We start from the raw sequence: 27,076 nt of genomic DNA on the forward strand, positions 1-27,076 counted from the left end.
AAGGAAAGCTTTACAGCTTTCTCAGAAACTTCGTAGTTAAAGAAAAATTCGTCCTGGTCCGGGGTCCGAACCCAGGACCACCGCTACACCGGAGCAGTCGCTCTACCAATTGAGCTAACCAGGACGGCAAACTTATGGTAGGGTGAGAGCGAATTGATCAATATCTCGAAGTGGGAACTGTGTTGGTCAAATGTTTAGGGGAATCCCTCAAGGTGGAGTAGCTTTGTAATAAGGGAGTAGTTACTCATTGGCATCCACCCGAGCGCAGCCATACGGCTTCAAAGGAAAGCTGGTTAGCTCCCTGGTTACCGTCCTGGTTAGCTCAATTGGTAGAGCGACTGCTCCGGTGTAGTGGTGGTCCTGGGTTCGAACCCCGGACCAGGACGAATTTTTCTTTAACTGCGAAGTTTCTGAGAAAGCTGTATAGCTTTCCTTTGTAGCCGTACGGCTGCGCTCGGGTGGATGCCAATGAGTAATTACTCCCTTATTACAAATATACTCCACCTTGGGGGATTCCCCTAAACATTTGACCAACAGAGTTCCCACTTCGAGTTATTGATCAATTCGCTCTCGCACTACCATAAGCTTGCCGTCCTGGTTAGCTCAATTGGTAGAGCGACTGCTCCGGTGTAGTGGTGGTCCTGGGTTCGAACCCCGGACCAGGACGAATTTTTCTTTAACTACGAAGTTTCTGAGAAAGCTGTATAGCTTTCCTTTGTAGCCGTATGGCTGCGCTCGGGTGGATGCCAATGAGTAATTACTCCCTTATTACAAATCTACTCCACCTTGGGGGATTCCCCTAAACATTTGACCAACACAGTTCCCACTTCGAGTTATTGATCAATTCGCTCTCGCACTACCATAAGCTTGCCGTCCTGGTTAGCTCAATTGGTAGAGCGACTGCTCCGGTGTAGCGGTGGTCTTGGGTTCGAACCCCGGACCAGGACGAATTTTTCTTTAACTACGAAGTTTCTGAGAAAGCTGTATAGCTTTCTTTTGTAGCCGTATGGCTGCGGTCGGGTGGATGCCAATGAGTAATTACTCCCTTATTACTACTAAATACTGCTAAAAGTTAGTTAGTTATATGGGGTTTTATGGCGCATAAGCAACCATGGCTATCATGCGCCAAACACAAGGTTAGATGATGTTATGTCAAGTGTACAGAGGTTACATTATAATAGATTTAAAACATTGGCTTTCCTTAGAAACTTACAAACAAGTGAAAACTCGACAAGTGTTTGCTCGCCTAAAAGCAATGCGGGATGAAATGGAATGTGTTCATTGTAAAATACCGTAAAAATTTTTTTGCTAAGTTCTTCGAGACGCGCACAAGAAATTAAAATGTGATTTACTGTGAGCTCCTCACCACACATTTCACACAGAGGTTTGTGTTTTTTTGTTAATAAGAAGTTATGGGTGATGTGTGTGTGACCTACGTGTAAACGATATAAAATTACTTCGATAAAACGCTCTTTATGGCGGCATGATTTCCATTCTTTTAAAATGGGTTTTATGGTATGCAGCTTGTTGTGTCCTTCATTTTCCCAAGAAGCTTGCCACTTGGCTCTTAGTCTGCTATGCACTAACTGCATGTAATCTCTAGGAGGCAAATTCACATGTTTTATTTTCATGGTTCTGGTTTGTGCAGCACACATGTCGGCTTTCTCATTGTCCCTAATGCCAATGTGACTGGGAACCCAGCAGAATTTTATAACATGTTTTTGCGTTGTGACCTTTACTATATTGTGTATGATGCTTCCAATCAGTGGCTCCGTGGCATTGTTGGAGTTTAATGCTGTAAGGACGCTCAGTGAATCTGTATAAATGATGCTGTTTTTGATGTTTTCATTTGTTATTTTCTGTACCGCAACACTAATAGCATAACACTCCGCGATGAAAACTGTAGCACATGAGGGCAGTCGTACTGCATTTTCATTTTTTCCTTGTATTACTGCGCTTCCTACATGACCATGAGTTTTTGACCCATCAGTATAAAAGGCAGTATAATTTCAGTATTTTTCTTGTAGTGCTAGATATTCTTGTATTATATGGTCGTGTGGTGACAGGTTTTCCTGAGGCATGTTAGTGTGACGTCACACACTGTGGGGAGAGTACCACGGTGGTAGCGCTTGGTGTCTTGGGGCAATATTTTATGCGAAGCATGTTGCTAGAGCTACCACTCACGCCGTCGCCGTGGGACCCCCACGTGACACCGTGACGTCACACCACGTGACACCGTGACGTCACACCACGTGACATCGGATGAGAGAGCCGGCCTACACCTCGCGCCGTCGCCGTGGGACCCCTAGCCGTCACGCCACGTGACACCGTGTCGTCACACCACGTGACATCGGATGAGAGAGCCGGCCTCCACCTCGCGCCGTCGCCGTGGGACCCCTAGCCGTCACACCCGCGCATTTCGAACGCGCGTTCACACTCGGTGTAGGTGAAACGCTCGCTCCACCGGGCAGGCAGACGCGGCTTCCGTGGCAATCCAGGCGCTCACCCAACGCGCGTCTCGGGGTTAGTCAGCGTTCCGCTGTAGCCATGCCGTTGTCTTCCCCCACGACGAAGGCTTCTAGTGGTTGTATTAAAATGACCAAGTATTCAACCAAGGAAAGCCATGTATTACCAAGCCTAGCCACTAATATGCTTCGCATTCCCCAGGCTTAGCCAAGCTGAGCCTCAGCAATTTTTTTTTTATTTCGTTTAGTATGTTCAGAGTTTGACATTTTTCTTCGAAGCGCAAGTTCAACGGCTTAATCGCATGGGGCTTGTTGTTGAGTATTCGGGATGGGCATTTCGTCACAATTGGATAACAGAGATGTTTGGGCTGAGAAAGGATTTTGAGGATGTATGTACAAGTTAGTGCAGTTCTTCGATCTTCTAAGGAAGGTTCATTAGTTTCCACATACAGACTTGCTATTGGTGAAGTTCTGTAAGTACCGGAAGACAACCTTAAACCAAGATTGTGGACAGGATCCAGTCGTTTTATGTAGGACGGTCTTGCTGAGCCATATACTATGGACACATAGTCTAACTTAGAGCGAACCAGAGAACGATATATATGTAACAGGGAAGCTTTATCAGACCCGCAGCGTTTTCTTGATAGTATTTTCAGCACATTGAGGGCCAGGGAAGCTTTTTTCTTTAAGCTGTTTATATGTGGCAAGAAAGTGAGCTTTTTATCGAAAGTTATCCCTAGGAATTTATGCTCATGTTTGACAGGTAGTGGGGTTTGGTTTAAATATAGTGTGGGGTCGGCCTGTAGGCCTCGTCTCAAAGAGAACAGAACCGCTACTGTTTTCTGAGGGGAAAATCTAAATCCGTTTCTATCTGCCCAGGTAGCCAGTTTATTTATTGTTATTTGTATTTGCCGCTCACAGGTAGGTATGCTGGAAGACGTGTATGCTATTTGGAGGTCGTCTACGTAAACTGAGTACATTATCGATTTTGGGATTACTTTTTCTATGGAGTTCATTTTGATGACAAAATAGGGTCGTGCTGAGGATGCACCCTTGGGGCACACCAGTTTCTTGGATAAAAGTCTTGGAGAAGGTTGCGCCTAGGCGGACTCTGAACGTGCGATTGGTCAGGAAGTCGCTCAAACAGCTCAGCATCCTGCCGAGGATACCTAGGTCCGCTAGGTCACGGAGGATACCGAACCTCCACGTGGTATCGTAAGCCATCTCCAGGTCGAAGAAGACCCCGATACAGTGTTGGTTGTGGATGAACGCTTCCCGGACTGTGTTTTCAAAGCGTACAAGGTGATCGGTTGTGGAACATGTCTTTTTAAAACCGCACTGATGTATATCTAAAAGTTGCTGGGACTGAAGTATGAAGGTTAGTCTGATGCTTAGTATGCTTTCGAATGATTTTGCTATACAGCTAGTGAGTGCTATTGGCCTGTAACTGGTGGGACTAGATGGTGGTTTGCCAGATTTTAGGAAGGGTACTATGATTGCTTCTTTCCATGCTTCAGGGATTTCTCCACTCATCCATATTTTATTGAAAAATTTGAGGAGAGCGTCTATGGCAGTCTCAGAGAGGTGAGCAAGCATGGCATAATGTATATTGTCTGGGCCTGGTGCTGTCAGTTTACCGGATGTTAGTACTGTGTTTAGTTCCTGCATTGTAATAAGCTGATTGTAGTCTTCGTGTATGCATGTTCCAAAGGGAAGTTTTTGTTTTTCTACTATTGTTTTGTGCTTTTGAAATGTTAGTGTGTAGTTGGATGAGCTTGAAACTGTGGAAAAATGCTCACCCAAAAAGTTGGCCTGCTCTTCTAATGTTGTTTGAGTACTGGGTGTTGTTAACATTGGAAATGTGAATGGAGTAAAATTTGCTGTGAATTTCCGCACCTGCTCCCACATTTTCTTTGATGATATTGAGCTGTTTATGGAGGATATGTATTGTTGCCATGATGCCCTTTCTGCGTTTCGTCTAGTGTATCGTGCTTTGGCCCTAGCCCTTTTGAAGATGAGCAGGTTTTCTGCAGTGGGATATCTGCGAAGGTTGCCCCAAGCCTTGTTTTGCTGCTTTTTAGCCAATGAGCATTCATTTGACCACCAAATTTTTGTGTTTTTCGTGCAATTTCAGACGTTTGTGGGATGGCTTCTATTGCTGCAGATATTAAGCATGTGACAAATTTTTCATTTATTTCTTGTATAGTAAGGGTTTCGGCATATTCTTTTTCTAATGTGGCCTTCGTTCTGAAAAGTGCCCAATCGGCGAGGTGAATTTTCCATCGCCGAGGCTTCGTAGGGAGGATGACTGTAGCTGATGTTAGCTTTAAAACCGTAGCTAAGTGATCACTTCCTCGAAGGTCGTCTAAAACATCCCAAATAAAATCATTAAAAACTGATGGAGATGCAAATGCTAAATCGAGGCAGGTCATTTTTCCAGAGCTGGGGCAGCAGTACGTGGCTTTTCCCGTATTCATTAAAGATATGTTATTCGAAAGAATAAAATCTTCGATGAGCTGACCTCTGGAATCAGTATGCTCACTTCCCCAGAATGAGGAGTGTGCGTTAAAATCCCCAATTATCACATATGGCTCAGGCAACTGCTCTTGACGTTCTTCTAGATCACGCATGGCAATTGTGTTGTGTGGTGGTATGTACACAGAGCATATTGTTATCGTTTTATGGCTAATGATGTTTACTGCGACCGCTTCTAAGTTTGTCTTTAATGATATCTCTCTTGCAGGGACATCGCTTTGCGTAATGATAGTGACGCCTCCTGAGAGTCGGCTAGCTTGTACTCGGTCTTTCAGGAAAATATTATATATTTTTTAAGATGTTTGTGTGCTGTGGTCCGAGGTTCGTTTCTTGCAGGCACACAGCTGTAGGTCCCATTGTTTTGAGCATATCGGTTATGTCTGTGTAGTTTCTGTGTAGACCTCTACAGTTCCATTGTAATAGATACGCCATTGTGATAAGTTGGGGATTGGGGAAAGTTACTTATTCTCAGGGGCAGTGATTCGTGGTTTCCCTTTCTTCTCTAGGGAGTCACGCCGCCGCTGCAGCGGTGGCGAACCAGGAATTGTATCCATCGCCACTTTCGTGGTGCCGGATTTCCGCGGAGAATCCGCGGATGCGTGTGTTTCAGATGTCAGCGGACTTTCGCTAACATCCATCTCCTCCACGGTGGACGTGGAGGATGTTTCTTGTTTGCGATGGCCCGTGGCCTTCGCATTCGTCTTTTTTGTTGGCACCACTGAACCATGCTCTGCTCCAGGGGCAGAGTCTCTTGGGTCAGCAGTTGCCTTCTAAGAGGGGTGGGGCAACAGGTCCAGTTCAGCAGAGCTGTTCTGGGTGTCTGTCGCCGAGGAAGCCGCTGCTGAAAGTGGGGCCTGAGGGCCTCCGGCGAGGATCGCGTGGTCTTCCCGCGAAATTTTCAGCCCTGTGGACTGTGTCACCGACTTCTGTGGTGTGGACTTGGTTGTAGACCGCAGGTCCTTCGGATCGACCTGTGTGCCGACAGAAACTGAAGGCGGCGGCGGTCCCCGCGCCACCGCTTCAGAGTATGTCCCTTTCTGTTGGAAAGAGACGCGTTTTTTTTGCTTCAAGGTAGGACAGATTTTCTGTGGTCTTCAAAGTTATGATTTGTTTTTCGGTTTTCCAGACTGCGCACGACCTGGAGCACGCGCCATGTGCGCCATTGCAGTTGATGCATTTTGGTGTGCGTTCGCATCTTTCTTTGTATGTGTGTCTTCTGCGCATGTGACACAAGTGGGTTTGCCCCGGCAGGCCAACATGCTGTTTCCAAAACGCTGGCACTTGAAACATCGTCTCGGATTCGGTATGTATGGGCGGACTTTACAATGGAGGTATGCGGCATGAATGGAGTCAGGCAGAGTTGTGCTATTGAAAGTTAGTACAATATGTTTGGTCTTGATTTCAGCATTGTTTCTCCGGATCGTTATTCGTCGGGCTGCTATTACTCCCTGTTCGGCTAGTTCTTCCATGTCCGCATCGGTACTCTGTAGGAGTTCATATTCAGATATGACGCCCTCTGAGTGGTTCAGGGTGCGGTGCGGGGTTACCTCTATGCTCATTTCTCCAAGATTCTGTAATGACATCAGTTTGGTGCTCTGTTCTTTTGGGTTTATTTCTACAAGGAGGTCTCCGGTTCGTTGCTTTTTTGCTTTGTAGTCTTTGCCTACACAACTTTTTATGGTGTTGGCGATGACAAATGCAGATAGGTTGGCTACCGGTACAGTAGTATTTGAGTGAAGCATAAAAAACTTCGCAAACGTTTCTGGCTTCCGTGGACTCAGTTTCTTCACATCGGTGCGACCCCTGGAGCTAACAATAGTGTTGAAAATATAGTGCCTCCAAGGATCAACCATCATTCCTTCAGGTGCCAATGACAAAGAAACGATAATCTGCACTCATGTCTCGCAGAAATATGGTAAGCCGTGGAGAGGCGAAGTGTTGCCGTTATTTCCTTTGTATTCACAGAGTTCGCACTCTCAGATTTACGATGGCACCCCTGGAAGAATTAAATGTCATAATACACTGAAAACTCCCGTCATACTGAGACATACCTGCTCAAAAATACGAGCAGGTGATTCGATAGACTCGAGCTCGCCCCGCCTGATCGCACTAAATGGAACTGTATTGGAACCGTGTGCGCACCACTCCGTGGATTATCTTGCTCAGGGGATTACCTGGACGCATAGAAAAAATTGCTCAAAACAATCAGACAGAAAAAAATGGCATCAAAAACCTGGATAGCAACATACTATGAAGTGATATATTTCATCGTCGTGTGCACATTGAAAGGCGTAGAGGCGAAAGATGTAGGGGATTTAAAGCACGAGGAAGGATTTCAGCTTGCAGGAAGATTCATCCTTGTCGTATAAAAGATAAGCTTGCGCAGAATCAAATCTAGCTTACTTTTTATGTTACAGTGCGACGATACACGTTGGCCGACTGAATAACCTAACCTGAGGGGCATAATTTTGACGCATGATTGGAGGCTTGAAATACAGATGAGATGAAGAAACTTTCACCCTCGCAGAAATGTTCCCGGCACGACGCCATAACCTGTGCGCGTGGGCGACTCTGCGAAGCTTGTTTCAAGCAGAAGGGGCATCTGTGTGGAGGTGAATTTTCTTTGTGTCGCCGAGGTGCTGATCAACAAATACTTTTATAGCTGTTGTTCATCGCCAGTGCTGATTATGTGCTTCGGTCATCTCAGGGGTTTACGTTCTTGTATTAATTTTTATCTTACATTTTTTAATTTTTTTATCTTGCTTTAGTCAGTTTGTCTATCGTACAGCAACGTCAAGTTTTATTTGGGTTTTTATCTTGTTGACATGTGCATGCTTACTGAGTGAGAAGTGTTTTCCGAGCAAGCTTCAGTTTGCTAGGGCGCTCTTGTCCTGTCCGTTCTCCCTGTGTTTTGCGTGTTTTCTGTGCGCCGTTTTTAGATGCATGGCCAGTTAAAATCTCTGGTTCGCAGAAACCACAGTAAAGGAGGTTAGGGCTCAGTTGAATCCGGGTCTCTTGAGGCGTCTGGGAACAGTGCTGCCCCCATCGTTCTATCAGCAAGCGAGCTTCAGACCTCAGGGTAGTCGTCGTCTTCTTTCACCACCGAAACGGAGCGTGGCTGCCACGCTACGCTACCGATAATTTGATATGCGTCACTGCCCATATGCCTGATATTCGAGGCCAATCGGCTGGTCTGCCTGATAATCAATAAGGTAGTTAGAAGCACTTAAAAACTTGCAATTGTCTTAAAAACGTTTGCCCATAAAGCAACCCAAGGTGGCAACGATTGCGTGAACGGGCGGAGATCGCCGGGTCAGTTGCGACAAGTGTGAAACTATGCATTTATTTCCCAAATATCGATTTCATTTCAGATCGTGCAAAAGTCGACTGCTGTGGGCTCTAACTTTACAGTGGCGTGCAGAGCGTAAGCGATGTTTCTCACCGCCGTAAAGTCAGTACGTTTTAGACATCATGCACGCTCGGCCGCGATGTTTCTGCAGTCCATCAGACCCTCATCAAACATCCGCACCGCACCTCGGCATTGCCCTGAAAATGACGGCGTCCATTGGCAGCACCAGAATCTCGTCTATGGCTGTCCTGCCAATATAACCGTAGCACATGCCACACGCGTCGTAGCAAAAAGATTCGGTTGCTGATAACGTCTTATAGCACGCATCCCGTACCTGTGCCTGCTCCGATCACGGCGGCATAGCCGATAGTGGCATGCTTCACCACTGTGGGCGTGTCAGGGTAGATATAATCACCCAGAAAAATGGAAACCGATTCTCTAGCTTAAGGGTTGCGTGGTAATTACCAAATGCGCATTTTCTGACGAAACAACGCCTTCAATAACTATGGAAGCCGTGCATAAAGTGCTAATAAAAAATAATTAAATTCCCACCACAGCTACCGTGATATCACAGCACCTCCAGTACGGCGGAAGAATGAAAACCACGTGAAAAAAGAAAATCTCTGAAAACGGTGGTGCAGAGATGACAACAACAACAATAAAAAAGCACGAGAGGGATTTTTTAAACATCTCATAACAATGACTCCAAAGGAGTACCTCGAGAGGCCTGTCATAATGACATGCTCTCGAGCCAGACAACTCTTCAGACGCATGAGCTATTATCTTCTGCAATGGGGAATCAAGAGGCATGAATTTACGAGAAGCGGAGGTGGCTTCCACCGCTTTATGTAGCCTTTCGCAGCAGGGGATATTGAAAGGAAATCGTAACTGCGGAGGCAATTTCACCGCTGAGCAGTACGAAACAACTTCAATGTATTCGGATGCAAGTGTAACGTAAACAAGGCGAAGCAAGCGAGCTCTGAAGAGATGAGGTACTCACACTCGGTCTCCTTGTGCTTTGGTCCTTGTGGTTTGATTTCACCTGGTCATTCAACGTGAAACAAGGGCTTCACGACGTGTCAAAACTGCGCGAGTGCGGAATAGCTATAGTCCGGCTAGCACGGCTGCAAAAGCGAAGCTGTTCGAATGCGCCACCCTCGTGGCACTGCAAATGACCACGCCCACGCTGCTCTGCATTTCATGCGATGCCACCAAGTGGGATCCACGTGTACCTAAAGGCGGGGAAGCGTGTACGCCAACCTTGATCGCTGCTTTTCCGGAGCTCAGTATAAGGGCCATCTCTAAAAATGCAGCAGACCGATTGGTTCAGAACTCTCAGATTAGTTGCATGTCATGTGGTTAGCAAAGTTAGCTTCCATGCTGATACCTCGATTCGGTTCAAAAAGCAGCTGCCAGCAGCACTAGCTTCGTAACTAATGATGAAGTGCAACTTGAAATTGGGTGGCCAAAGGGCCACGCTGTAACTTCGCTGAACGAAAAAGCCTGATGCCTTAGAGTGTTTACAAAAAAAAAATCATATAAGATAAAATGCTTTTGTTAGGATAAGTTAAGTGTTTGATAAAATCGATATTTTAATGTCTGAAATATTATAGAAAATAGATTGCCGCGCCCCTGTTAAACAACGGGCTGTATACTAATAGCCTGAATGTGCTGGTCTTCTTTTCATAGCTGCGGTATTTTACCGCTATATCATGTATAGGGGTCGGCACAAGTGCAGATTAGTTCCTTTCGTTAATGAATTGCGCTGCTTGCCATTCTTTCGTCCAACACGGATATTCTTTCAGTGCAGTGCTAGGCACGATACTTAAGAAAAAAGTTGCGTTCAATACCGACACTCGACGCGGTAAGGAATAGAATTGTGGGTTATATATTATATTTAAAAGCGCAATCGATTTCTGATGGAGCTACAAGAAAGCGTATCGTGCATTCTTCCAAACATTTTAAGTCAACACTATTAATATAATTTCTAATACCATTAGCTAAGTTAGGACCCTTCGCTGTAAGAACCTGAATACGTAATAATAAACTTGAAGCTATTTTTAATGCTGTTTGTTTGTTACTGCATACATTAGTCTGTTGCCTCTGCCTTTGCCCTGCTCTACCTGGTACAAAATCCATGCATTTTGGAAAGCCAGTTATTTCCCAAGCACTCTGAGAGACGTTCGAAGCTGAACATTCTGCATTAGAAGCTAGAAGCAATGCAGGAAAAATATAAGGGATGCTAGTTTTTATTGCACTGAAGGAACCTTGATAATCTGTTATTTTTATGTTTCCTTTTCCTAACTGCATTAGATGCGCTGAAACCGCTGTTCCGGAAGATCCCTGAGATGCGGCCGGGCTATAAGCGAAGCAGATAAATAGAACGTCTGTACAGGAACAGTTTAACAGGTTGATGTGTTAAATTGTATGAAGGTGCATTATCTTAATATTTAGACTAAACTATTTCCTCGTCGGATCGATGACCTCAGAGATATAGTAAGCAATTGGAAGTTTCACTAGCGCCTCTTGAGAACGGCGTGTTGGAATCGCTTGCTTCTCCAAAAAGCAGGTATGCGTCAGCTACGGCATTTGACGATGTCGCCGATGATGAACCCATTGATTGCCCCTTTTACCCGTGTGCCGAAAAGTCCGTGACCTCTATCGTGCTCAAAAGGTAAGCACATGTTCTGTGAGCTCCTGAGGATGAAAGCGGAAATCTCATTTCTATCGGCAACGACCGCATCTCGAAATAGGAGTGAAGAGGTATTGTTTCTACCACAATGCTGGGCCGGTCTCCTCGTTCCTTCTGTCACAGAGTGCGCAGACAGAAAATGTATGCTGGTTTGGTTTGGTTTATGGGGTTTAACGTCCCAAAGCGACTAAGGCTATGAGAGACGCCGTAGTGAAGGGCTCCGGAAATTTCGACCACCTGGGGTTCTTTAACGTGCACTGACATCGCACAGTACACGGGCCTCTAGAATTTCTCCTCCAAAGAAATTCTAGCCGCCGCGGCCGGGATCGAACCCGCGTCTTTTGGGTCAGCAGCCGAGCACCATAGCCGCTGAGCCACCGCGGCGGCAGAAAATGTATGCGTCGTCTATCTACCAGAACACGAACGCAGGGAGACAGCCTTCGCATCGTCTCTTCATAGTTGTACTACATAGCTTTTTTTCAATGTGCTAGCTCTTTTACGAGCGATGCCGGCCGGAAATCTGGCTTACAGCCAGCTCAAAATTTGTGACACAGTGTGCTTTGAGGATCGAGCATCATTGAATTATAGGATACACTCAAAATGCATTTTGGAAACCAGTACTCCAATGCTCCCATTTTTGTGAAGCGATAGGTAATAGAGATGAACAAAATTAGCAAAACGATAGTATCGAAGCTACATGTGGCTTGGATACTGCCTATGACTGCTTGTGAGTCATTTCCTCTAGGTACACAATATACTAGCGCCGTTTGTTATGCGCGGCGTTCTCTCGCCACTGTCTGTTTCCCGCAGCAACTTGGCCATGTTGCTGTCCCGCGTAAAAATGTACCCAGTGATCGCCTCATGCGTTTAACTTTTACGAATGGTGTCAGATAGGCCCTGTCAACAGGCTTTTTCGGGAAAGGCTGGTTCGACATGCTCTCTGAATTGCTTCTTGGTGTAGCTTTCGTAGCTGTCCTTTCAGAATTCCTGTACCTCTTAGTAAAGATAGGCCACATGTGTGAACGTTAGCGCCTGCATTGCCGTCCAGTCTTTGCGGGTCTTGGTGATTACAAAAATGTTCCCATCTAAATGGAAGTACATTAAAAATTTTTAAATTCCGATAGCCTATGCGTTGCAGATAAGGGATGACGCATAACCACTCCTTCCTTGCCCGGTAATCAGTCTGGCTTTAAAGCGGTTGGCTATACTGCGCTAGAACCAGCAAAGTGCTATGGTTCATTTCTCGGAAGGCCTATAGCGGCGAAACTGCGATATCTCCTTACCCTAAACTTACCAACGAGTTCCTAAACATGAAGGTTTCGTCGCATCGCCGACCGTCCTCTCTCAGCTGGAGTGGTGCTGAATCCATTGCGGAAAGCTATTATCTCACTATCAAGAAGTAAGGAACATGCAGTGATTGGTGAAGGAACCCGTAGTTATTTCTTTTTTCCCCTAAACGCCATGTAGAAGTCACACTCCCCCGATTTTTCGTGAAAGTGGGGCAGAGATACTCAGCAGAAACCGAAGATAACGCAGCTCAAGTGGAAGACGTGAAAATACCCGGAAAGCTTTGAATAACCGGAAAGTCCAGGGTTTGATTGATTTATTTTCATTTAAAACTATAGTTACACAGGAATGACTGCCTTAATATCTGAATACCTAGCTAAAAGGTAGTTGAGATCCATGCAATTAAGTTCTTGTAATAGTGAATCGCTGCTATAACAAATATCATTTATAAACATATGGATGAACAAGGCTTACGCATTGCAATAGTAATAGTAGTAAACATGGCATATGGAAGGAAAAAGATTGTTGCTATCCCCGGCATCTCCTATCGCTGCTGGAAGCACCTGAGCAGGGGCAGCGGAAATAAGGGATAGCAGGCAGTGTGTAGAAGTGAAATGAAAGAGGTGAGGGGATAGTGGAAAGGACAGTGGGAGAGGTACACTGGCAAAAAATCTATTTACATATTAACATAATACATATATACAGGTCGCACGCGCATGCAGGTCTTGCAGAGCATGCTACAAACACTCGCGCACGACACAAAGCACAAAACAGCTGGAGTGGGGGCGTTCAGCTGTTCATCGTCCAAGGTAGCACAGCGGAGCGTTCGGTCACTGCACGTAGCTACCTGGCCAATAGACAAATGAAATATTGGTTTTCAAGTACACACCTATGTAGACGGCAAAGGTATACACTTAAAAACAACAAACAAAAACAAAACGACATTCAGAACACAGCAGTGTGAACCTAGAGAAAAAAAAACATCACTCTGGTTGATAATGATCTCGCATGGGTCTCTGAGTAGGAATATGTGGAAAAATACTGGCAGTTCCGCGAAAGTAGATTCCTAATACTCCTTACCATTGTTAATTTAGCATGGTCAATTAAAAGATGAGGCACGTGACCCTCGTCAGAAGCTTCATAGTCAATGCGCGTTTCACTCATCTCTGTTGCAACATGGGCTCGTTAAGGCTGCCACTGTTTAAACCCCAGAAATAAGCATGTACAGTCTTTGTCAAAAATATACAGCCGAAACAGTTTGATTCCAAGCCCTGCACCGAGGCTCATTCGCACATTGGAGAGTCCTAAGCTTTATACCGTTGAGGACTTAAATTCCTCCTGCCTTCATGAGATTAGGTTCCCTCAGTATGAAAGAGGAGCCGCGCTGAAGAGCTCACAAGCAGACCCCTTGGACTATATACCTTTTACACAGATTGTACATACTTATTCATGTGCTCCGCAGTGTCTGCACTGCACAGCAGCGTTTCAGTTGTTGCTCTGACCAGACCACAATTCTTTGTTTTGTTTGTCCAGGTAGCCAGGTGCGTTGCCTGTGCAGAAGTTAGGTTCCAAGCAAAGGCATTGGGTGCGAGCCCGCGGAATTGACGTGCCATGATTTTAAATGCACAATTTGCGATACGTATATATATCTGCGATATCTGATTACAAAAAATAGGACATCGGTTGACAATTTTCAGGAGTCCGTGTTTGCTTGCCGCGTACTTGGCCAGTATTTTTTTCTCTCCCTTCCTTTTCTAGATTAGAGTCGCCTCAGCACGCAGTGCACCTGACGCAGTCGTGAATGATGCGCATGAACGCATGCGGCAGTATAGAAAAAGGTGGCAATACTCAACGATCTTCAAGTTTTCAGCATTCTAGAAAGAGTTTTCGAGAAATTACGCCGGTCTGGCAAGAAAGATATTTAGCGCTGCGATATAGTTGGAATTTCTTGCTCGAATTAAGGAGCTCCCATTTATTCGTCTTATTTGATCGACAAATTTATTTGTTTATTATTTATTTTGAACATACTGCAGGCTCAGCGCCCAAGCAGGAGGGGTATATATATACATAAAATTAAAAAATATAAAAAATCATGAGAGCCAAAGTTACAAAACACATCAAAACATTGCGTAGTCCAGTTAAAACGGTTATTACTGCACATAAAATATAAGCACAAAAAAAAACTGACAAAGTCAAAACCGACACCAAAGAACTGACAGGAGGCAAGATTTCATAGTTATTAAATACTTAACTCCGGCATATCTAAAGATTGGAGGGAAGAAGCAGGCAAACTGTTCCAATCTGCAATTGTATTACCTTGATCTGCGGCGGTTGAAAGTCGCACGTCGACTGCGTAGCGGCTTGCCAGACGTTTTATTCGGTTCAACATGAGGTGTCCGAAATGAATGTTGATTTGATCTAAAACTTCATGTCCTTACCGCATGCGCTACCCGATGATATACTGGCTAGGCCGTGGAAATTGCGCGAAGGTTAGCGACTGGAATCCACATGGTATCAGAGATTCAAGGAAGTTGCTAAGATGTTCCTTAGATAGGAATGGAATAGGCAAAATGTTTAACTGTAGATGAGAAGTTCGTTGTAAATCCATTTAGCGCAGGTCGAGAATGTCGTGGCAATTTTAACGCGACAAGTAAAAGTATTGCAACGAATTTGCCATTAAAATAAGACTAAAAGGCCGTCTCCAAATAAATAGTTCGGCGTATCCCCGAGGGTGCTTATCAGCTTTAATCAACTTTCATGTTTTTTCGACAAGTTGCACTGTGAAGCAAGATAGAGCTACGCTGAATGACCGTGGTGTCCGCAGTCTCTACTTTACTGGTATCAACTTCACCAACAAGGCACCACATGACTGTTCACGTAAAAAGTGAAGCACCTGATGCGTTGCGTCTACTGCTAAAATAACGCTAATTAATAATAACATGCAACAGTAAGCGGTGAAGGTTAATTACTCCCCACTGCAAACGTCTATACAAAAATTCAGTAAAAAAATACCTATTGTCCGCCATACATTAAACATAATAGCTCGCACTTGTCCTCAAAAAGCGAATATTTATTTCTGTGGAGAAACATGGGCCACTATTAGGCATCGTCATCACATGCGCACGTTTGTGAAGAATTCACTCCCCGTGTCCAGACATCTGCTTTTTGAGGCTTTCAATGCTTGAACCCACGAATGAGCATAGAGTACAGTTAAAGACCCCTGCTCTCATACGCGTAAGCATGTGAAGGTTTAAACGCGCTTTCTGATTCGCTTTCTGATTCGCAGTTAAAGAAGCCACCGAAGAGGTGGAAGCAGACGAAGCGCAAGAAGAGGTGGACAGGCGTATGATAGGCCTGTGGCGCAAGAAAAGGGAGCTAGAAGAAAAACTTGCTCAAAACAAGGGGAACAGAAACATACGTAAGCTCCTAGCAAAACAGAATAGAGATATCGAGGAGCACGCGCTGAACTTAACCAGACAAAACTGGGGTAGTATCTGCGAGCAGATGGACCGCAGAATCAGCAAAGCTAACACGTGGAAAATGCTCAGACATCTCTTAGACCCGGACAAGACAAAGTATGAGGCACGACAACTACAGAAACTCGTATACAAATACGAAGCTACTAGCGATCAACTAATCTCTGAAGTGAGGGACAGGTACTTGAGGTGCACACCACCCACACCCCTCCCCGAGTACAAGGGCGCAGAGAATCCTCTTCTCGATGGGCCCATCACCATCGGAGAGGTTAGGGCGGAGTTGAATATACTCAGAACTAAAACTGCGGCAGGTCCAGACAGAATTAGCAATCGCATGCTGAGGAATTTGGATGATGCATCAATTAGAAACCTAACAGCGTACATGCAGGAATGTTGGGACAAGGGCCGGATTCCACCTTCGTGGAAAGAGGCCAACCTAGTCCTTATTCCAAAACCAGGTAAGAAACAAAGTCTCGAAAACCTGAGGCCCATTTCGCTTACCTCATGTGTAGGTAAGCTAATGGAGCACGTTATTCAAACGAGGCTAAACAGATTCCTAGAAGAACAAAAGCTTTACCCCGACACGATGATCGGATTCAGGACACATCTTTCTGCATGCGATGTTATGCTTCAACTTAAAGAACAAGTGCTAGACAACGAAACAGCTGATACCAGAGTAATAGTCGGCCTTGACGTGGCCAAAGCTTTTGACAACGTTGACCACGCAGCCATACTAGAACGCCTAGAAACTCTAAATGTAGGGGGAAAGGTATACAACTACGTGAAGGACTTTCTTTCAAACAGAACAGTTACTATCAGCCTAGGAAGGAAGGAAGAGAAAGGCATAAGGCTGGGCAACAAAGGTACTCCCCAAGGCTCGGTCCTATCACCAACATTCTTCAACATTGCAATGATTGGCTTACCACAGAAATTGGCGTGTATAGAAGGGCTCAACCACACAATATACGCGGACGACCTCACCCTCTGGGTTACCAGAGGCAGTGACGCGCACATCGAAGGTACCCCTCCAAAGAGCGATCGAGGAAATTGAGTCGTACCTAAAACAAATAGGACTGAAATGTTCCGCCGAGAAATCGGAAGCGCTCTTCCTCGGCCCACAAAAGAGACAAAGAAAGCCCCATGAACATGGGATAACGCTAACGGTAAACGGGGACAAAATACCCTCAGTGGAGATGATTAGAGTACTGGGTCTTAGGATACAGACAAACGGTAAGAAAACCGAAACGATACGAAAACTCGAATCGAGTGTAAGCTAGACGTGTAGGCTACTCAAAAGAATAGCAAATAAACACGCGGGAATGAAGGAGACGAACCTCTTCAGACTAGTTCAATCATTTGTAATCAGCAGAATCACATACGTGGCACCATACCTACGGCTAGCCAAAGCAGAAAAAAACAAGATTGAAATCCTAATTAGGAAAGGCGTTAAAACCGCTCTGGGCCTCCCCCCGTACACATCCACCCAGAAAATTCTGAAGATGGGGATTTCGAACACACTAGACGAGCTCATTGAGGCTACCAGAGTAGCGCAACAACGACTCCTACGCAGCCATTCGAGGCTAAAAATACTAGAAAAGCTAGGCTTCGAACCTCGAGCGCGGCTCAAACACACGGAGAATATCCCAACAGACATAAGGAACAAAATCAGAATCCCACCACTCCCAAGGAATATGGATCCGGTACACCATGAGGGTAGGCGAAAGGACAGAGCGAAAGCTCTGCAGAAAAATTAGCCAATAGACAGGACGTGGTTTACACGGACGCGGCGGAATATGAAGGCAGAACGGGTTTCGTAGCCCTAGCGACCAGGGAGGGCGCAGACCGAGTCTCGTGCTGCAGCACCCAACAGAGAGATGCAACAGCGGCTCAGGAGGTAGCCATTGCGCTGGCTTTAACTCAGCGAAATGTCAGGGTGATTATAACAGATTCCAAATCGGCTATCCGCAACTACAACGCAGGCAGGGTATCTGTCGAAGCAGTCAAAATTCTGACTGCCGGCGGCCCGACACCGGCAGAACTAATTAACCTTGTTTGGACTCCGGCCCACGAGGGCCTCCGGGGAAACGAGACAGCGCACGCATTGGCCCGAGGACTCACACACCGGGACCCCAATGCGGTCTCGTCGAGCAGAGAGCCCCTTCAGACGAGCGAGGAGCTGAACACGTACCAAGATATTCTTAGCCATTACAGATTAGGAAGACAGACATTACCTGGAGCATGCAAGGGCCTCAGCAAAAAGGAAGAGGTCATATGGAGAAAGTTACAGGCGGGAGTTTTTCCGAACCCACTCGCACTAAGCACATGGCATCCGGCGATCCAAGACCCCAGGTGTAAACAGTGTAATGAATTAGCAGACAAGATCCACATGGCGTGGACATGCCCTAGCCACAACGTACCAGACAGGAATATAGAGTCCTGGGAGGCTTTAATGCCCAGCCAGAAAGAAGAAGAACAAAAAGAAGTCATCCGTCTGGCCCTGGACACCGCTGAATCCCAAGGGATCCGAGCCTGCTGAAAGGGGAGGAAGATGACGGCGGTCAAGACTCATCTTTTTCGCCCTCTGATTCCTTGACGGGTGCAAATAAAGTTATTTCATCATCATCATCATCACACTTCACATCTGTAGGGTTTTTCTCCTGTGTGCGTACGCTTGTGCCGAACTAGCGAGCTATTTTTAGCCGTTGTATAAGGGCAATTTTTGCACTTGTAGGGCTTTTCACCGGTGTGTGTACGCTTGTGCGGAGCCAGCGTTTCATTTAAAGCCGCTGCATAAGGGCACCAGTCGCACTTGCAGGGTTTTTCACCTGTGCGCGTGCGCTTCTGTCGAAGTAGCTTGCTAGGTGAGGCAGCTGAATTACGGCACTGGTCGTACTGGTGTGATTTTTCCTATTTGTGGGAGGAGGTCATATGCCTTTTAAGTTTGTAGGACGCCTCGAACACCGCTGGGCACGTGGAGCATTTAAATTTTTGCTCAGTCGCGTGCAATTCGATGTGTCTCGCAACGTCGGGAAAAATCGGTGAAGTGTACGGAAAGAAGATGCACCTGAACGGCTCTCCTTTTCCTTCAGGCTCCAGACACCGAACATAATTTTCTTCACACGTAGCCAGCGAAGTGCCCAAGTCCTCCCAATTTGCATGAGCCACATTTCCGAGCTCAGAGGTCGACGGCGATGGTAGAACAGAATTCATGGGAAGGAGCTCGGGACTAGATACTGCCTCTGAAATTAAAGTTGTTAACCAGTGTATGTTAGGGAAAATCGGATATTTTCGTACCTACTCGTGCAGTGGTTCAAGAACGTCAGAACCTATGGCTCACTGCACTAAAACAAACTTATGCCGACTAACATACGGTACACGTACATTCTGAGAAAATACACCCAGTTGACGATTAATCAAACTATCAGAAGAATTTTCAAGCGAGGACTTTGACTCTTAAACCACAGTGTGTGAATAGTCGTGTATTCAATTTGTGTTGCCTGGCTTGAAATTGTACCACGATAGCACTCGGAAGTGACCTGCCTTTTTATTTATTTATTCATTTATTCAAAATACCCTTAAAAGCCCTATTTCGAGGGTACTACATAAAGGTGGGAAGGCAATAGAATGAAAATTCACAATGTGACATGAAAAAAGCCCACAATAAAAAAATATGATACGCAGTCATGCAAATAAATATCATATACGAACAAGAAATATACCGGGTGCAATGACAACAACAGGTGAATTGCTAAATCTAAATACATAGACTAACATGGGAAATGAACGGCGGCGCAACAAGAAGAACACAACAAGAGAGGGGACAAGAGAGGGGTTGTGTTCTTCTTGTTGCGCCGCCGTTCATTTCATCATGCACCAACTCGCCCCTCAGGCCATTCTTCTGGACTAACATGGGCATCGTAACATATATGATGGCAAAGGTTGGCACTACTAGAACTGTCGATGTCGTTAGATTGTATTCAAATTGGAGAGCAGTTCTCGAAATTTAAATGTTTTAAATTCGGTAACGATATTCGACGGTAAGCGGTTCCACTCGATGATCGCGGGTGGTATGAATGATTTTGCAAAATGGGATGTGCGGCATTGCATGCGCTTCACTTTAAAGGGTGATGGCGGCGTGGAAAATAGGCGGGAGGTTCCCGAAAGAAATCTTCAAGCAGCGATGGGTGATGATAAAGTTTATGAAAAATTGAAAGACGGGCAAGTTTACGGCGGAAAGCCTTCAATACTTAAACGCAATCCCTTTAAGAATTGTATTTCTGAGAGAGATGTGAGATATAGAACCGAAATTTATTTTTAATGCAGATACTAATACTGTATCATCTTCTTCTCTGTGGGACGTTGACTACATAGTATTAAACTCAATGTTGTGATTTATTAATTTCTTGTTTTACGGCAGAATTTAGTCGAAGAAGGATGGACGGTTGGACAGGTTGGCAACTGTTCATATTGAAAGGTCGAGGGCAATATCACCACACTACACCTGATCCTGTTCGATCAGGTGTAGTGTGGTGATATGGTTTTCCCTTTGCAATGTACCTGCGCAAATGCTCTTGAATGTCGTATCACATGACAGAGTTGTATACAAAGAGTAATTTCTCGTAATAAAAATTTAGCTGGAAATCATATCGCTTGTCTGTGTCCTCTTTCTGTACATCTTGCGTTTCTTTTGCGCTGTACCTACCAATATGAAGGATTTAGGCGGTTGCCTCTGAGTCTGCCCATGCGCTTTTGAAAGTGAGTTATTTGCCAAGCAGAGTGTTTAGAAGATGTTCGAAGTTTAACTTGCTGCTTTCGAACCAAGAAAAAACCAACAAGAACAAAAAGTGTGAAAGTTTTTATTGCAGTGAAGAAACGTTGATAATCGCTGTTATTTTAATCTTGCTTTTTCTTAAGTGCATTACGGAACAGCACGTATTGAAGCAGCCTATCTGGAAGAGGCCCGCTTTGCGGCCGTGTTATAAGCGAAAACAATAAACTGAGCATCTCTAAAGGAGCAGTCAAGCACACTGATGTGTTAGACTTTATGACGGTGCTTTTTCTTAAAAATTAAAGTATTGCCTCACCGGATCGATGATTCTGGTGATATAGTAAGCAAATTGAAGCTGCTCTTGTACCTCTTTAGACCGGCTTCTTGGAGCTCTTCCTTCTCCAAACGTCAGCTAGGACATTTGACGATGCCGGCTCTGATGACACCGTTTACCCGCGCGCATATAAGTTTAATAATGACAGGGTCCTTATTTTGATAATGACAACCTTTAATGACAAGGTCCTTAATGTGTTTTGCTACACAGACGACTGTTAACTGTTTTAAACAAGCAACGGGCTCTGTCGACTGAGACAACAGTAAGCAGTGTTTTAGATGATTTTAGGCAACCTAGAAAAGGGCTGACTTTTACTTTTGAACTATCGGATAATCGCGTGCTTCTGTTTTTGGATTTATATTTAAAGTTTTTACTTGAGCACATTTGCTGGGCTTATTCCTCTCGTGCGCAGTGGGCTCTCTTGCGGCATAATTCTGCCCACCCGAAGGTTGTAAAACGGGGCATCGCAACCTTCTGCTTGGAGTCCTCGCTCGGGAAGTCGTTCGTACATGAGATGCAAGCTAGCTTTCATAATTAATTGAAAGAGGCTCGTTGAAGCCCGGCTTCTATAATTCGGTCTTGATACCTGTAGCACAAGGGCCTCTGAAGAAGGTGAAGGTTAGAGCATGCAGGAATGAAATGGCGGGAAATGAGAGGCCCGTGGTGGCACCTTACGCTCACAAAGTTACTCGCGGCCTGAAGAAATTGGCAAACCGATTTAATGTAGCGTTGGCTTCCTCAGCCCGCCGCAAGCTTGGTCAGCTAAGCCGTCGCATAACCTGCGAAAGCAAAAAGGTTGGCTGTCAAACGGGACATCGGCAGTGTTTCGTAAGTGTGTCGCTAACATCGTCTACGAAATTAAGTCGTCCTGCGGAAAACCCTTTATTGGACAGACGGGACGTTGCGTGAATGAGCGACTTAGGAAACATGCAAAAGATATTGAAAATATTGAGGGCGAGAAACTTGTCGAACACTGTAGGGCTTCCACCAATTGTACACCAAGGTTCCGCGATGTGAGGATTCTCGGTAGAGGCAGACAGCAGACAGCTCGGGAAACTCCGAAAGCCTTTTACATCAAAAAAGCGGGTTCGAGCTGAGTCGCTGACACTTCACGTTTTAAGGCGGAAGCCTTTAATGACTCATCGTTGTAAGCAGGGGTTGTCGACAGAAATGTCACGCTGTTCAGTTGGTCGAAATGGTCGTGACGTCACAGAGCGCGAATTTCAAACGGGGCCAATTATACTTTGGCTAGCAACCATCCAACCAATTAAAGGGATGGTATAGTTATACTACAAGTAAGTGGAACTGAGGTTAGTTAATTGTTTAATTAACAAGGTGGCCTAATTAATATTTCACGTCAGACCAGATAACTAAATAAAACAGAGTAGGAAATTCGTCCAGCTCGGGAATCGAACGCCGGTCTTCGGCGTGCGAGACGACCACACTGCCACTCCGCCAAGCCAGCTCGATGGTTTGGAATGAACAAAGGCGCGTCCAGTGAATACGGTGTCGTCGTTCACTCCCATCTTCCTCCCTTCCCTTTCGGCGAGGCTTAGGTGTCCACCGAGATATGAGAGACATACATTTCGTTTCCTCAAAAACCAATTTACCTACGAGCGAATCGTAGAACCGAATGGGCGATGGCGTTCTAAGGACTCCCTGGCAGCGTTGCAAGACGCTGTCGCGTTCCACTCAGAGGCGAAGCTTAACATCTTAACCACACATCAGTGACCACACTTTAGGTCAAAAAAGTGCCCCCCTGAATTTTGACGGGTGTCCACCGAGACATGTGAGACAGTTACTGCGCAATTTCCTTTCCTCAAATACAATTTTCATTTTCTTCATTACGGGCCTTCTTTGTCTTCTTTCACTCCCACTTCCTCCCTTCCTCTACGGTGCGGTTGAGGTGTCCCCCGAGATGACAGAGAATTACTGCGCCATTTCCTTTCCTCAAAAAGCGTTACGTTCAAAGGGCAAGGCATCGCGCCAAACGGGTGGTGGCGTTCCGTGGACTCCCTGGCAGCGCTACAACACGCTGTTTGCGTAGCACTCCTAAAGGCGAATCTTAAGCGTCATTAATTAGCAGTTAATTAGTATTCATGAGTTAATCAGTAATTAACCATTAATTAGTGATTTGTCATCACTTGGTAATTTGTACTCAATTATATGTGACGTCACCAGTGCCACACAAGCAGCGAAAGTGGTGCGGAAAACGCTTTCGCCTTTACGCACTTTAGACAGTCAAAGTGCCTCTGAATTTTTTATTTATGAGGCTGAGGGGGAATTTCTTTCACGCCTACTCGGATAAAACTGGTGTGGTTTTCTGGGCGCCTTGTACGTGTGCCCTGCGACCGGAAAGGCTATATACAGGTATGTCGACTGTTTCACTTGATTAAAAAGTTCCAATAAGCGCCCGTGTTCTCCTCTTTCTTGTATGTGCCCTCGTTGCGCTGAAAATCCCGGTAAAATGTCTGAAAACCAACTAGCTGAGCAGTTAACTCTTTCAGTAGAGAGATAGGTTTTTAAATAAATTAAAGGAAATCGGTGTTCAGTCCAATTAATTTTTTTTTTATAATTCAAGCTTACGATATGAAGCCAATCCTGATCCTTCCTCCGACGCTATAAAAGCAGACAGCAGGATGAACAGATTCAAATAGCTGAAGAAAAGACCAAGACTCGAGAACAAGGTGGATGGGAGCTTAAGTCGGGAAAGATCGGGTGAGGAGGGTGGGGTGCGGGTATAACAGCGGACGCTGCAGTGTTTTCGATGAGGCTCACCCACTCCTACCTCTTCCATTTGGATGAAGGGGATGGAGGGGGGGGGGGGGGGTGAAAAAGAGGTTACTGTCTGGTCGCCTATCTGCTGTCATCCATATTCGTTTCAAGAACGTGCTCCTTTTTCCTTCTAGTTTACATTTCTTCCCCTGTTTTGCTTCGACACTTCGAGCTTACAAGCCGGAACTACTGCGCTTGTGAAGCGATCAGCGTACTCGCATTTACATCAGTCAGAATTTTCCCTTTAGTGATGTTGTAAATGAAATCACCGGGGCTAAATTATGCAGTGCAGCCCTGAATTTGTACTTCGCATCCTTGATTTGTTGGCCTGACCTGACCACGATTCTTTGTTTCGTTTGTCGAGGTAGCCAGGTGCTTATGAGCAGAAGTCAGATTCCAAACATAGGCATTGGTTGCGAGCCCTCGGATTATGCGAACCATAATCGTGAATGCGCATTTTGCGATATCTATAAATGCTGAACTCCTTGATTAGAAGAAAACGGACATCAATTGACATTTTTCAGGCATCCGTGTTCATTCCCCTCGTACTTCAGCATTTTTCCTTCCCTTGATTACAGTTGCCTCAGCACGCAGTACACCCGATGCACCCGTGAATGATATGCATACACGTATACAACGGTACGGAAAAAGATGGCGACGTTCAATGACTTTCAAGTTTTAAGTATTGGAACAAAAGTTGTGATATGTATTATCCAGTTGTGGAAGGTCAGGGGACCCCACACAACTCATGCGATAAGCGAGGCTGGCCCGGCAAGGAAAATATTTCCCGCAGCTATATAGTTAGCAGATATTCATCTAATTAGGTAGCTGCCAATTATTCGTCTTATTTGATCTAAAAATCTAACCAGGCTAGGCGACGGCAGACAGATGAATGTCTACTGCGTAGCGGCTTGACAAACATTTTATTTGGGGAAACATGAAGTACACGAAATGTTTGATGATTTGTTCTTAAACTTCGTTAGCTAACCGCATGCTCTAAGCGATGATATAATGGATAGACAGCTAAGCTAAGATAACCGCTAGTCCTTAAGGGCAACGGAGTGGATTACAAGAGAAGGCAAGCATAGCAGGGGGTGGTAGAAAGATAGGTGAGGGGCTGAGATCTAGAAATTAGCGGGAATGCGGTGGCCGCAACTGGCGAAGGACAGGGTTAATTGGAGAGATATAGAAGAGGCCTTTGCCCTGCAGTGGGCTTAGTCAGGCTGATGATGATGACGACTGATATCCGAATTCCATCAAAGACTCATGGAAGTTGCTGAGACGTTCCTGAGATCGGAATAAAAGAGAAAAATGTTTAATTCTAAATGAACAAGACTGTCGTAAACCCATAAAGCGCAGCCTGAAAATGCTGTGGTAATTTTAACGCGCAAAGCTCAGAGGAAGCGACGGATTTACCAGTTAACTTCGACTTATAAAAGGTGGTCTATAAAAGACGTTTTTTTGTACCTCTGATCAACTTTTATTTTTTTTTCGCCAAGTTGCACCTTGAAGCAAGGAAGAGTTTATGCTGAACGATATATTCGCAGTCTCCACTTTATTGGTATCGACATTACACAGAAGGGGCACCATGTGGCTGTCTACGTAAGAACCGAAGCACCTAATGCGCTGTGTCTACTGATAAAATAATGCGAATTAATAAGAACATGCAGCCGCAGCTGCAAACGTCTGCACAAAATTATGCACAAAAATACCGTATGTCCGCCGTACATTAAACAGTTACCTCACGCTTGTCCGCAAAAAGTGGATAGTTATTTCTGCGGTGAGGCATGTGCCTCTATTAAGCATCGTCATCATCTGCGCATATTAAAGAACTCACTCCACGTGTCCGGACATGTGCTCCTTGAGGCTCTCAGTGCTTGAACCCACGAATGAACATAGAGTACAGTTAAAGACCCCTGCTCTCATATGCGTACGCATGTGACGTTTTAAATGCTCTTTCCTATTCGCCCAATAAGGGCACACTTCACATTTGTAGGGTTTTTCTTCTGTGTGCGTACGCTTGTGCCGAAGTAGCTCGCTAGGTGAGGGAGCTGAAAAACGGCACTGGTCGCACTTGTGTGGTTTTTCACCTGTGTGCGTACGCTTGTGTCGAAGTAGCTTGCTAGGTGTGACAGCTGAAAAACAGCACTGGTCGCACTTGTGTGGTTTTTCACCTGTGTGCGTACGCTTGTGTCGAAGTAGCTTGCTAGGTGAGGCAGCTGAAAAACGGCACTGGTCGCACTTGTGTGGTTTTTCTCCTGTGTGCGTACGCTTGTGTCGAAGTAGCTTGCTAGGTGAAGCAGCTGAAAAACGGCACTGGTCACACTTGTGTGGTTTTTCACCTGTGTGCGTACGCTTGTGTCGAAGTAGCTTGCTAGGTGAGGCAGCTGAAAAACGGCACTGGTCGCACTTGTATGGTTTTTCACCTGTGTGCGTACGCTTGTGTCGAAGTAGCTTGCTGGGTGAGGCAGCTGAAAAACGGCACTGGTCGCACTTGTGTGGTTTTTCACCTGTGTGCGTACGCTTGAGTCGAAGTAGCATGCTAGGTGAGGCAGCTGAAAAACGGCACTGGTCGCACTTGTGTGGTTTTTCACCTGCGTGCGTACGCTTGTGTCGAAGTAGCTTGCTAGGTGAGGCAGCTGAAAAACGGCACTGGTCACACTCGTGTGGTTTTTCCTCAGTATGAGAGGCTGCCATATGCATTTCAGGTTTGCAGGGCGCCTCCAACACCGCTGAGCACAGGGGATATTTAAATTTTTTCTCAGTCGTGTGCAATTCGATGTGACTCGCAGCGTCGGGAAAATTCATAGAAGTGTACGGGAAGAACATGTACATCAACTCCTCTTCTGTTGGCTCAAGGTTCTGACACCGAACAGAATTTTCTTCACTCGTAGCCCGCGATGGCCACATGTCCACCCAATTTGCATTGGCCACATTTCCCAGCTCAGAGATCAACGTCGATGGCAGAACAGAATTCATGGGAAGGTGCTCGGGACTGGATACTGCCTCTGAAATTAAAGTTGTTAACCAGTGTATGTTAGGGAAAATCGAATATTTTCGTACCTATTCGTGCAGTGGTTCATGAACGCCATAACCTATGGCTCATTGCGCTAAAACAAACTTATGCCGACTAACATAGGGTACACGTACATTCTGAGAAAATACACCAAATTGACGATTATTCAAACTAACAGAAGAAATTTCAAGCGAGGACTGACACTTAAGCCTCAGTGTTCGAATAGTCGTTGATTCAATTCCTGTTGCCTGGGTTGAAAATTTACCTCGACAGCTCAAGGAAGCGGACTGCCTTATTATTTATTTACTCATTTATTGAAAGTACCCTTAAAGGCCATCTTTCCAGTGTACTACGTAAGGGGGGGTAGGCAATAGAAAGG

The 27,076-nt window shown here is 45.4% G+C and overlaps 1 protein-coding gene across 1 annotated transcript in view; it reads right to left on the bottom strand.

Moving 5' to 3' along the window:
- The window catches only part of LOC149355770 (uncharacterized), a 37,733-nt gene extending 11,511 nt beyond the window's left edge, over positions 1-26,222 (bottom strand). Inside the window, exon 1 of the mRNA XM_089576184.1 lies at positions 25,519-26,222. Within this exon, the coding sequence (XP_089432310.1) occupies positions 25,519-26,222 (704 nt within the window). The remainder of the gene's footprint in view (positions 1-25,518) is intronic.
- Between the last annotated feature and the right edge of the window lie 854 nt (positions 26,223-27,076).

The sequence above is a fragment of the Amblyomma mixtum genome, chromosome 3 (assembly GCF_055824585.1).
Source record: "Amblyomma mixtum isolate Tamu chromosome 3, ASM5582458v1, whole genome shotgun sequence".
NCBI classification, from domain to species: Eukaryota; Metazoa; Arthropoda; class Arachnida; order Ixodida; family Ixodidae; genus Amblyomma; species Amblyomma mixtum.